Source organism: Mirounga leonina, unplaced genomic scaffold, assembly GCF_011800145.1.
Source record: "Mirounga leonina isolate KUSES-001 unplaced genomic scaffold, KU_Mleo_1.0 Mir_168, whole genome shotgun sequence".
NCBI lineage: Eukaryota > Metazoa > Chordata > Mammalia > Carnivora > Phocidae > Mirounga > Mirounga leonina.
In genome coordinates, this window is record NW_023270426.1 from 66,664,456 (window position 1) to 66,676,878 (window position 12,423).

The following is a 12,423-nucleotide window of genomic DNA, read 5'->3' on the forward strand; positions in this document are numbered from 1 at the left end:
ACCCACCATTTATACACACTCGGAAGACCCTCACAGATCATTTCTGTAGAAGAAGGGATGCATTTTGTGGCTGCTGGTGCACAGTTGGTGAAAATCGTGGAAAGGAGGGCGGGGGACTGCATCCGTGCCTGTGCCGAGGCGCGGAGTGGGAACAGCCTGCACGTGTCCGCTGCCGGCCTGCCCCACGACCGCTGGTTGGTGCCACGGTGGGCAAAGGCAACACGGCAGGGTGGAGGGCGGCGAGGAGGGTGGCGCTGGCGCATGAAAGGCGTCTTTGTGCGGAACTTGGGGGTGAGGGGGCGGTGAGAATGGAGAGAGCTGAGCCGGGACTTGGAGGCTGGGATTCTGGGGCGCAGCTACCAGCCACTCCTCCGCGGCGCTGCAAAGGTCCGGGTAGTGCCGACAGGGGGCGGTGTGGCGCTGGAGGGGTGGGGTGAAGGCCCCTAGGTTTGGCCTTCTTTGAGACCTGACGCGAGAGAAAGACACTTCGAGAAAGCGGAGGGAATTGAAGGATTTGCCTCCCGCCCCCTTCCCTAGGTGGCCGGGAGATCGCGCTGGCTGGAAGGGCGCAGCCCCTCGCCCGGCGCTCACTCAGCAGTCAGGGAGGCGAGAGCGCGGGTCCCGAGGCGGAGCCTCCGTCCTGCCGCCGGGTATCGCTGCCCCCATCTGGGGGAGAGAGGCGGGCGCCGTGCTGCCCTCCCTCTGCGCCCCCGCCGCGTGGCTTGCGGCTTATTTTCCCAGCTGGCAAGCGTCGCGCTGCAGACAAGGGAATGCCTGTGGTGAGTTGTTTATTTTGTCGAAGTTTGCGGTGGGCCAGGGGGACGTGGGGGGCGCGCGGCAGGCAGAGGCCCGGACTATTTTGTTTAGGTCTTGGTCCACCTGTGTGGTATAAATCTGCCAGCCTCAGGGCGGCGGGGGGCCAGGGTGAGAAAACCCCAATTCTCCAAAAGGCCACTCTAGCAGACCTAGAACCACATTTGATTCTCCACTCCTGGAATGGCTAGATCCTAGCTTCCACTACTCCCCATACCCCTGATCATTGCTTCCCGCACCCGTTGCGTACAGGGCTAGCGCTGTAAAGGACAGTCAGCGCCTATGACCCAGGGACAGCTGGCCACAGAAGTACCTCCAGGGTACCCTTCCCCATTTGTTGAGGGTAGGAGAGCTGAGTATTTGATATGAGTGGCGCTCTTGAAACTAGTGGGAACTTGTTTTGGCTACTTGTGGCATGAAGTCCCTTCGGGCGTATCGGGTCTGCAGAGTACCTCAAACTGGGATCCAGATTGGTCAGTTTCCCAGACTTGAGGCTGGGGGAGGGGGGGTGCGGTAAGCGGTTGGCTCCCAGGGGAACCCAGAGGAACCCCCAGGGCTGATGACAGTCACCACCGCAGCTGCTTGGCCTGGAAGAAAAGTCTAAATACATTAGCGAGCTGGTAAAGCTTTTAAGGCCTTCTCGGGAGTGAGTGGCTGGCTAATGAGAGGTTAATTTTGTTTGGAAGAGAAGGCTGCGCTGGTTTCCTGAGATAAATGGACAGGAAGCGCATTACCTCCGCGCGCTGGCAAGCGGCTCCCAAATGCTTTTTGCACCTGCCGCTTTGAGCGGTGTGATCCGCTGCAGAGCCCGCAGGGATCGTCGGGGCCGGCTGTGTACGCTCGGGTGATGAGCCCCACTCACGCCCCGGAACCCCTCCTTCCGGGGGCGCAGCGCTCACGCCAGGCTCTGGGGTCTTCTCTCACACCCAGGTCCTGCGTGCTCCAGAACTCGGGGGCCCCCTGATCCCGTCAAGCCCCCTCCAGGATCGGAAGGGTTAAGAATGATGTAAGTACAATCCACTAGCTGCTTGCTGCTGGGCTGTCGGACTCCGGGCTATTTCAGCCCCCGCTTTGCGGACACCCTGGACTGGGGAGCAGCGAGGGGGGCCCTTACTCTAGAACGGGTTGCACAAATCCCTACCGCGGTCTGCTTCCTAGCTCTTCTGTCCTAGGTGAGACCCTCGTGTTAGATTTCTGGAAATGGAAATAAATCAAGAGGCAAATGGTTAAGACCGCATGTATAGGTTCAGGAAAAGAAACCTCTAATTCTTATTTAGAATCCATTCATGTTGCTGGCATGTGTTTTAATTCTATTCACTTGCACGTTCATACCATGGGATGCTTTGCCGTGTCCTCTAATTGTGCTGTTCTGGTCTCATCTTTCCTTCCTGAAAACAAAGATGAAGAGAAAGAGTACAAGTGGCAAGAAATAGGGTGGGTTCGTGAGCTGTGCAAGATTTTTTTTTTTCAGATTAAGATGTAAAACTTTTATAAGTCATTGATTTTATGGGGGAAAATCCCTAGATTTTTCTTTATAGAATCTTAAAATCCTCCTCAACTTGCAGCATTGGAGCTGGAGGAATGGATGCGCTACAGGCGACCATTCCAAGCTCTTGCTTTCCAAGCCCATTCGGGATCTTGCTAACAGTCCGAATTTACCCTGCGAGTCTGTCAACTGACCTAAAGACTTGAAAACAGGAACCACCTTGCGGTTTAATTGTGAAAATTAACATTTTACTCTAGCCGGCTGAACACTTATGTGGTAATAAAAAATGAATTGTTAGCCTTATAAATCTTGAGCTTGTCAAATTTTACAACAGATGAGCAATAAAGCACCTTAGAAAAAAATGAAGTTTTCCCTCTAAAGAACAGTTGCATTTCGATACCAGAATTTGCAGTGACTCAAGGACGCCCTCTATTGATAAAATAATTTAGAGCACTGTGTGTTTAAGAAACAGGATACAGAGGTGGGGGAGAAGTGGCAGGGGGAGAAATCAGAGAAAGTAATGACAGCGAAAAGACCCCATCTAAACTGAATTTGATTCTTAACTTTTGGTTATGTGTTTGAAGTATAATCAATAAAGTGGCATGCTTCTTTCATAGGGGTCGAATTAAATCTTGGGTTAAGGAAAAAGAAACATCTTACTGTTAGTCTTTGTTAGCAAAATACTTTGACTCAGAGTTGGTTACTTTTAAAAGATGTTTACCAGTATTTCACTAACTTTAGTTCATTGATTTATGTAGCCATTTCAAGAGAGTAAATTTTTGGTCTCATAGTATTTACTCCACAATACTATCTAAAAATCGTATCAGATAACTCCGCCTGCAAAAAGTCCTTTCTCCAGGCAACTCTGAAGCTATTATTAAGCATATTATGGATATACACAAGGTTTGGATTATATCTTGGGCAGGGAAAGGTGTGTTTACCACTTGAGTCATCATAGTATGTAATAGATGAGTAATGAAAAGTTACAGTAAAAATAGATAGGCATCCTTCATTAGGGACCTAGTGGTTTGTACAGTTCATGATGTGTCTAATGAGTAAGCTGGAGTGATCGAAGGTTTGCCCTCAATTACCCTAGTCCATTGATTAGCACATTGTAACGTGTGGAGTATTAACGTGTCCGCGGTTGATACGAAATTACTAATTAGAGATTATGAGTAGTGAACGGGTACAGCTGCAAACTGCAATTTGGCTATAAGTGAATTTAAAATGGCAGCCCTGAGCCCCTTGGAGGAATGGCAAAGGCAAGAGTAGTCCAAGTAGCTCCTAGCCTTTGAAGCCATTCTTGAGATTAGATACCACTTCACACCCACTGATAACAAATTGGAACCTATCATCAACCTCACAGCATGCTTTCCTATAACAACACTTGGCAACCTCTTTTCTGGCACACAATTGGGTTTTTTCCCCTCATCTTTGGATCCATCCAAGTGACAAAAGTAGAAAGTGACCTGCCATTGAATTAATATACTAATAGACTACGAAATTTTGTGGAAAAGCCACCGAGCAACAAGAAATGATGGCATAATTACTCTACACTGCTTTAAAAACTCACTATCCCCATTAATCTAATTACATTGTAACCGAACACGTTGAAGTTCGCCCACTCTCAGACTCCTCCCCGCTGCTTTCAGGAAGGGAAATGTCAGAGGAACAATAATGCCAGAGCCTCTAACAGCTGCCAGCCAATTCCGCCGGGAGCTGGTGGGTAGCTTCCCAGCCCATCGGATCTGTTCGGGACCGCAGGTCACATTCGGACTTCCAACGCCGCTGGGTGCTAGCTTTACCAAAGGTCCGGAAAAGGCTCGGAACGCGGTTCCGCAGATGTGATTGGCTGCGAAGGGACCTGCCGCACGGCGTTCGGTAAAAGCGCCCACTTCCTCTCAGGAGCCGGAGCTGGAGCGGGAGGGACAGAGTGGGGGTGACTTAACACACACACCCCAAAAAACCTTAGGGGGAAGTTGAACCCAATCAACATTAAAGAGAAAAAAGCCGGTTCTTTTGTAACGCCGGCAAAAGAGAGTTGCCGTCGCCAGTTTCTGTAGGGCACAAGGAAACAGATCGCGGAAAGGGGTGAAGGGGAGAGACGAGGAGGGAGCAGGAGGGAGGCTGGGCCCGGGCACGGCGGACAGGACCCGCAGCCGGCGGACGCGGAACTCGAATTACAATGAGCAAGCCGAGGGCGGGAGGAGGGGCGGGGGGCGGGCGCTTTGGGCCTGCGAGTGGCGGGCTGGGCCCAGAGGACCCGCGTTTACGGCCAATGGGGTGGGAGGGAGGGGTTCGGCCGTGGGTGGGGACGACGTGGATTGGCGCACGCAGGGAGGGCGGAGCGGCAGTGCGGGGCTGAGATTGATTGACCGCGGGGTCGCCGCACAGAGGTATCCGGGCTGCCGGCGGCTGCTTGCTCGGGCTGGGCGCGCCTCCAGTGGGTCCACGCCCGCTGAGCCCACGCTGGCTGGGACCGGGGCGCCCGCGCTTTTGGGGCCAGGCTCGGCACTAAGCTCACCGTCTTTGTGTCTTCTCTCCCGCCCGCTCTGCCCCGCCCGCCGCCTCCGGCCGCCGCGATGCCACTGCGCCCCTTTGCCGCCGCCGCCGCCGCCTCGCTCCGCCCGCGGCGCGCTTTTCGCTGCGGCGGTGGCGGCGGCCCGTATCCGACGCGGGCCTGAAGGAGGAAGAAGAGGAAGCGAGGTGCGTCCCACGGTCCATGCCGCAGCCACAGCCACGAACCCGACACGGCGCCCGCGCCGCCGCCCTCGCCGGAGCCCACGAGACCTGCATGGACGGGCATGGGCTTGAGAGCAGCACCTTCCTGCGCCGCTGCCGCCGCCTCCGCTGCTGCCGCCGGGGCTGAGCAGCGCCGCCGCCCCCAGCTCTGCCCGCCGCCCCTGGCGTTGCTGCTGTTGCTGCTGCTCAGCCTCGGGCTGCTCCACGCAGGTATGAGGCGCGCGCGCGAGGGGAGCCAGCCCCAGGGCCGAGGGCTTTGTTCCCAAACACCCCCGGTCCCGAAGGCACACGCTGGGGCAGCAGGGCGGCGCGGCGTGGTGAGACGGGAGAGGCCTCACGGGCTCCAGACCTGCGCTTCTGCCGGGCTCGCGGCGCAGCGGCAGGAACACACCCGCGGGTGGTGCGGCGCGCCCAGGGCGCCGTGGAGCGGCCTCTTCCCCTCCCTCTTTCTCCTTCCTCGGCCCCACTCCAGTTTCCCCGCCTTCGGCCGGGACCGTTGATAAATCTCCTTCCCGGCAGCCGCTTATCGAAGATTTAGAGGGCGGGGGCGACGGGGCCTGCGCCCCCGAGACAAATGTTCCGGGTGCTTTATTGCTCACTGCATTGGTGTTTTCTGGAAGTCAGGCTGGGATCGGGTTTCCGCCGCCGCCGCCCCCTTCGGGGGGAGACAAGGAGCCTTGTGCTGCTTCTCTGGAGTTGGGGGTGGCGATGAGGGGAAGACATCGCCCCAGATGTAAAGATTTTCACCGGAATTTGAAAACCTGGGGGTTAATCTCGAAGTAACTTAAACGTCTTTAAACAGGGATTTCTTTCGTATTCGCGAAAGCTGCTTTTAATTCAGCTTGTCACCCCCTTTGGAGAAACCAGCGCTTTGTGGCTCGCCGCGTGTTTGCGGGTTCCAGGAGGGGTTGACAGATCTCACGAGGCTTTCTGGAGGCCGGCGCTTCCTCTGTGGAAGCAGGAGTGAGTTATCTGTTCTTAGCGAAGTAGGCCTGCAGATGAGCCTTCTAGCAGGTGATACTTATTTTTCTTGTGAAATAAGTTGCATTAATACAATGATCTATGTCAGTTGCATCTCAAAGCGCGGGGAGGGGGGAATTTCTAGGACGGTCTTTCTAAGTAAGTACCACGTCTAGGAGTTTGTCTAAAGAATTTATGTAATGCCAGATTGAAAGATAAACTTATTTGAGAACAGCTAGAGCATTAGATAAATTTTTCTTAGAGACCTTTTTTGTCCTGTATTTTGTGACAGCAGTCTCAACGCTCTCTGATCTGGAGAATCCTGAACTGTAATGCCACCCTCCTGTGTGGAGTAGTATTTATTTATTAAGTCATACCAGCCTTGCTAAAAATGTGGGAGGTTTTTAAGTAATGGGGAAAAAATGTGGCATTTGAGGAGACTTAATTTACTTTTCGTAACTTTGCATTGTGATGGAACAGCTGCGTTTTAACGCTCACTTGGGGAAACATAGGGTGTAACATTAAGTTTTACAGTGATTAAGGCTTTAAATGAGTGACTTTAGAATCTTAGAAAGTAATGGCAACCTGCTTATGGTCACATGGAAATTTTTAATGATGTGTCAAAAGACACATTCAGGAGTGTTTTGTGTGAAGAATTTGTCTTCATAATGTCAAAGTGTATGTTTCTTGAAAGGGAAATTGAAGTATTAGGTAGGACTGTGTGCCCCTCATGACCGCTTGGATATTGTGTCCCTTCGTTGTCAGAGGGTACTAAGACAAGATTGGAATGTGGTCCTTGAAGATTTCTTTTCTGGCCAGTTATGAAAAAGTTGTTTTAATGTTTAATGTAAGGTGCCTTATTTCAAGAACTTGGGATGTGAAACTCTTCTCCATATCTTCCTGTGTCTTCACTAAAGTCACCATTGGATTCTACCTAGAGTTTCCATGGTGAGTGATATCTGTGAACAGCTTGTTGGGGTGGAATGATTAATTTGGTTACAGAAAAAAAGGGCTCCTTTTGAAAGATTTCTTTGAAGAGTGTTGCTATTGAAATGCAAGGATTGTTTCTCCTCAGAGCCTAGCGTAGTGCTCTTTGCAGATGGGCTACCATATGTTTTATGCCTGGATCCATATAATTTGCCTCAGCACCCCATATGGCCCTGCATTTCACTTAATTCAGCTTCAGCATATCTTATTTCTTTTATTATAAACTGGTGATTGTGCTGCAAATTCACACATGCAGTCCTGGCATCAAGGAAATGGTCTTGAATGGTGAGGTCTTTGAATCATTAACGAAGGCTGTAGACCCACAAATCCTTTAGCACTTTCATTAACTGGAATGAAAACACTATCACACCAATCGTGGATCATCTGACTTGAAAAATGGAGACATCTGTAACTGCAGATTTTGTTTTCTGCCCTAGGAAATGAAAAAAGTCCTTTCATACTCCCCCTGCCAAGCAAACCTGTACAATTCCTGAATGGAGATGCAATATGGGAGTTACTTGCTTACTCATACTCTTCATGGCTTTGTTGGCTACATCCTTGAGATTGTTTCTGCTCTACACTGTCTTGGCATCTTGACAGGAAGCTTACTTTACCGCCTGTAACAGGCAAAGTGTGCACTGTCATTATAAATTCATGAAGCCTGGATATTTCTGGGTGTATTCTGTATACTGCAAATTAGTCATTATACAGGAGCCTGTGATGGGGCTGAAACTGCTGACCCAGATGCACTCTCTAGTTAGCCCTCCTCTTTTCCCATCGTCTCTCTTTGAAAAGGCTGTTAGAAACCTCATCCCACACAAAAGAACCCAAGGAGTTCTTTTTGATGTGACATTTATCAAAAGAATCAGCACCTGCCTGCTAGGAAAAAGGGCAGGGGGAGGACAAGGAAAAAGGAGGTGGGAATCTATATTCTGATTCTCTTCTGCATCTCATGCTCTTCTTACTTTGCATATTTTATGACTATTTAAAATAATTATAAGTAAATGTATACTCGGATAGATTTTATAGACCATAAAAAGAACAAATAGGCATTGCAGGTTCAGCGGAAAGTTCTTGTGCTGTCATTTATTCGTAGTCTAGGAGGTGTTCATTACTGAGTGATCTTGGCCCAGTGTTCATTTCCTTTCTGCTTGCTGTGAATTTCATTTAAAAAGAAAAAAATAATTGATACAATAGTTAAGTCTTCTTTTAAGCTATCAGCTATTGTTGTGAGAATCAGGAATTTAGAGATTTGAGCTGAGGAAGGAAAAGGAGATTTGAAGAAAGGCACTTTATCCTGGGCTTCGTTCTAGCTATTTATGATCCAGCCACAACAAGGCCTTTAGTAGCCCTTTGTCTTGATTTTTCCCATCTGTAAAATGGCTTTAATGCCTTTGAGGTTGTTGGTTGGCTTTTGGTTTTTTGAGTCAAACAGTTGAAAATGACTTGATCTAATTTGGAGAGAGGAATTTTGTAAATATAGGAGCTGCTTTTGTCAACTCTAGAATGAGCCAACGTGAGGTAGGCCAAACACAAGAAGGTGTTTTTGTGATTATTTTTTTTTTTTAAGTGTGATTTAGTGATAGCTCTAAGTCCATAGCCCCAAAACGTTGAGTGTGTGTGTGTGTGTGTGTGTGTGTGTGTGTATTCCTCCCCCCAGGTTAGAGTACCTAGACTACATTTTTCTCTTCTTGGTCTTTGAAATGTAAAAATAGTGGGGGAGGTGGCTTGAGAGGTTGTCATTCTTGCATCTTTTTATGCTTTGAGAGGTTTTTAATTAAAAAAAAAAAAAGATTTTATTTATTTTTTTATTTGAGAGAGAGACTGCACATGCGGGGGCCAGCGGGGGGGGGGGGGTTGTGCAGGAGGAGCAGAGGAAGAGGGACTAGCAGACTCCACACTGAGCCCAGCATGGGGCTCAATCCCAAGATGATGAGACCATGACCTGAGCCCAAATCAAGAGTTGGGTGCTCAACCAACTGAGCCACCCAGGCACCCCTTAATTTTTTTATATGAGAAGCTAGTGGCAAAACATCATTTGAAAATTGACTTTAAAAAGTGAGGCAGTAATAGTTTTTTTTTTTTTTTTTTTATTCATTTTAGCTTTGCTTAAATCATTAGGTGTATCTGAACTGTCGACTTAAGGAACAAAGTCATTTGTATATACTCTAAGAATTCTGTGTGCTGTAGTTCCCCGGTTCTCTTTCTGATAAAACAGTCGGTGGAATCCTCTGTCCGTGTAGCATGATTTCAATTTGGGGTCCTTTTTTGATTCATTGTACCTTTCCTGATGGGCTGCTTGGGATCTGGGATCCAGTGGTAGTGGATATTAAGGGAGAAGTAAATACACAGCTTGATCAAATAAATGAGTCACTTTTTTAAGAGAACAGTTACATTTTGTAGCATCCAGGAGATTGTCAATTTATATACAGTTAATAAACACCCCTAAAGAAATGCAGAATAACTTAGCACCTGGATTTTTTATTATCCTGTAACTGTACCAGAATCAGGTAAAGGTGTTTTAGCTAACCATGCTGTAATTTAGGGGTCCCTACCTAAGGTGTGGAACCTTAATCGCGGTTTTCTGCATCGACCCCATGCTTTCCAAAGCAAATGACTTAACGCCCTTTTCAAAACCAAAACAAAGTTCACATCTTTGGCTTGGCCTTGGAGTCGAGCAAAGGAATCTTTCTCAGAATCTAAACAATAGCAAAGTTGATAAGGTACTCCATTTAGCCATTCCCGGTAATTTTAACATAAGAATACTGGGCTAGACTCATGTGCACTCACAGCGGCTCATGATTTCAAGTTTTAAGGTAACTAATTGCGGGCAGTTTTTCTCCCAGTGGCTTAATTTGTGAGAGACACAGAAGCACAATGCAACCCTATTTCTTTTTTTTTTTTTTAAGATTTTATTTATTTATTCATTAGAGACAGAGAGAGGCAGAGGGAGAAGCAGGCTCCCCACGCCTAGCAGGGAGCCCGATGCGGGCCTCGATCCCAGGACCCTGGGATCATGACCTGAGCCGAAGGCAGACGCTTAACCATCTGAGCCACCCAGGCGCCCAATGCACCCCTATTTCTGAAGGCCTTCTGAAAATCGAGGATGTGAAATCGAACAAACAGTTCCCAAAGGGGAATGTCCTTTTCTCATGGTGGCTCAGGCAGTTACAGAGCATTCAGAAAACGTTGGGTCTTCTCTTCTTGCTCACAGGTGACTGCCAGCAGCCGGCCCAGTGTCGAATCCAGAAGTGCACCACGGACTTTGTGTCTCTGACTTCACACCTGAACTCTGCCGTCGACGGCTTTGACTCGGAGTTTTGCAAGGCCCTGCGCGCTTATGCTGGCTGCACCCAGCGGACTTCGAAAGCCTGCCGCGGGAACCTGGTATACCATTCTGCTGTGTTGGGGATCAGTGACCTCATGAGCCAGAGGAACTGTTCTAAGGATGGACCCACATCCTCGACCAACCCTGAAGTGACCCACGACCCTTGTAACTATCACAGCCACGCAGGAGCCAGAGAACACAGGGGCGGGGATCTGAACCCTCCCAGTTACCTTTTTTGTGGCTTGTTCGGAGATCCTCACCTGAGAACTTTCAAGGATCACTTTCAGACGTGCAAAGTGGAAGGAGCCTGGCCGCTCATAGATAATAACTATCTTTCGGTTCAAGTGACGAATGTGCCTGTGGTCCCTGGATCCAGTGCTACCGCTACAAATAAGGCAAGTACACTTTTTTCCTTCTGACTGAGAACTGTTGGATTCTTCAGGCAATTTTTTTTTCTTCAGATGATTTTTGAAGTATGGTACAAAAGACCTAGTTTAAAAGGAACTTTTTCTTGTTCTTGACAAGCAATCAACAGGGTGAATGGAGGAGTAAATGAAAATTATTTAGTAAAGAATTTCTCACTGGAATCCTAGGGCTTATGTAAAATGTGGGTCTAAGTTTAAGCAGTGATATGAAAAATTAAAACACAAGCTAAGGTTTTATGAAAAGACAGGCCCGTTTAATGGAAAAATGTATACTTACGTATACTTTTTTTTTTTTTTTTAATCTGTGATGTCTTTTTTGAGGGTGACTCTTGTCATTTTGATTTCTAAATTGATATTCCGATTTTTCGGATAACTCAAGTGAGTGTTCGGAGTAAAGAAAGTTCTGAAACCTGGGGCAATAGCCCATCAGGAAACGTAATTTATTGGAAATTTGGAAACTGTAGTAAAATATAATGGCTATAAGCCAGCTTCCTAGTTGCAAACCCACAATTGTGTTTTCGTTCTTAACCTTGTTGTGACTAAGCCATTTTAGAATTGGATATTGTAGAGCAGTGATGTATGTAATCTCAGGATAACAACTGAATGAAGACGCTGAGGGGAAAACTGACAAAATTAAGTTAAGCTTACCCTGCCTAGCTGCCCGCCTGTCTGTGTTCTTGTTTGTTTGTTGTTTTAAAGAAACACATACTTAATAGAGATCACTTAAACCAACTTTAAGGCACCGATGTCAGTGCAAGTAGGTGAAGGGCTAGGAACGAGGTTCCCATTTGCCAATGAGTGCTAATTCAGGCATTGGTAAGTAAATGTAGAGGTCAGAAAAAAGACTGTCCCAAGTAACTAGCTCTTTCCCAGTCTCCCCTAATCACAAAAATCACACAGACTGTCTCATCTTGCTCCATTTCCTTTATTCATCAGTTGCTTTAGACTAAAATGTAATTGAAAAGGAACAAGCTTTTGTAATATTTATGATGTTCTTTTGATTCCAAGACACCCTCCCTTGCTTCCAAACATGTGTGGCCTATTTTTTAAGCGAATTTAAATTATTTTACTTGGCATTTTGAGGAGGTAATTTTACAGTGCCTCCGGAGATATCTGGAGACACCCGGGGGTGTCACAAATCTAAGATTAGAAGTCATTGCTCTGAACAAAGAAGTCTGTTACATTAGTCCAGACATCTTAGGGGAACTCAAAAATGTTTACACTTCAACTCCCAATAAAAGCCCAGGCTTGCCTTTCCAAATCCTACATCTCAAATAAACCTTCCCTCCTCTGGTTTTTATAAGTATTTAAATAATTTTTCCTATCTGTATATTAAAATATGTGTTGGCTCTAAGTTATGGTAGAAAGTTACACAATTATGAAGTTACAAAACAAACCATGGCCAAAAATCCATCATTACTGCAGTGTCCTAGGGCATAAAACCTGGGAATAGTCTTCGGGAAAACGTGAGACTGAAAATTCAAGAAGGCAGTTCCACTGGGAATGGAGAAAGTCATAATTGACGGTGTAGATAACCGAGGGCTTGGATGGCTGTAAGCAGTACTTTGGAGATTAGCAGGTGCTTTGTGCATGGGAAAATATTGGTTCTTTTCACAAGCCCCAAATTTAATTTTCCATGCCTTCCATCCAGTCACGTGTCACTTCTGCTTATTAATCAGCTT

At 47.6% G+C, this 12,423-nt stretch overlaps 1 protein-coding gene across 2 annotated transcripts in view; it reads left to right on the forward strand.

Moving 5' to 3' along the window:
• The first annotated feature begins 290 nt into the window (after nt 1–290).
• The window catches only part of RGMB (repulsive guidance molecule BMP co-receptor b), a 28,863-nt gene continuing 16,730 nt past the window's right edge, over nt 291–12,423 (forward strand). Inside the window, exons 1-5 of one of the 2 annotated variants that reach the window (XM_035014949.1) lie at nt 291–387; nt 538–779; nt 1,744–1,819; nt 4,986–5,251; nt 10,203–10,711. In XM_035014949.1, coding sequence (XP_034870840.1) covers nt 1,815–1,819; nt 4,986–5,251; nt 10,203–10,711 — 780 coding nt within the window. In that variant the 5' untranslated portion in view covers nt 291–387; nt 538–779; nt 1,744–1,814. Of the gene's footprint in view, nt 388–445; nt 780–1,743; nt 1,820–4,985; nt 5,252–10,202; nt 10,712–12,423 lie in introns of those variants that run through there. The other variant, XM_035014947.1, reaches the window with a different exon arrangement.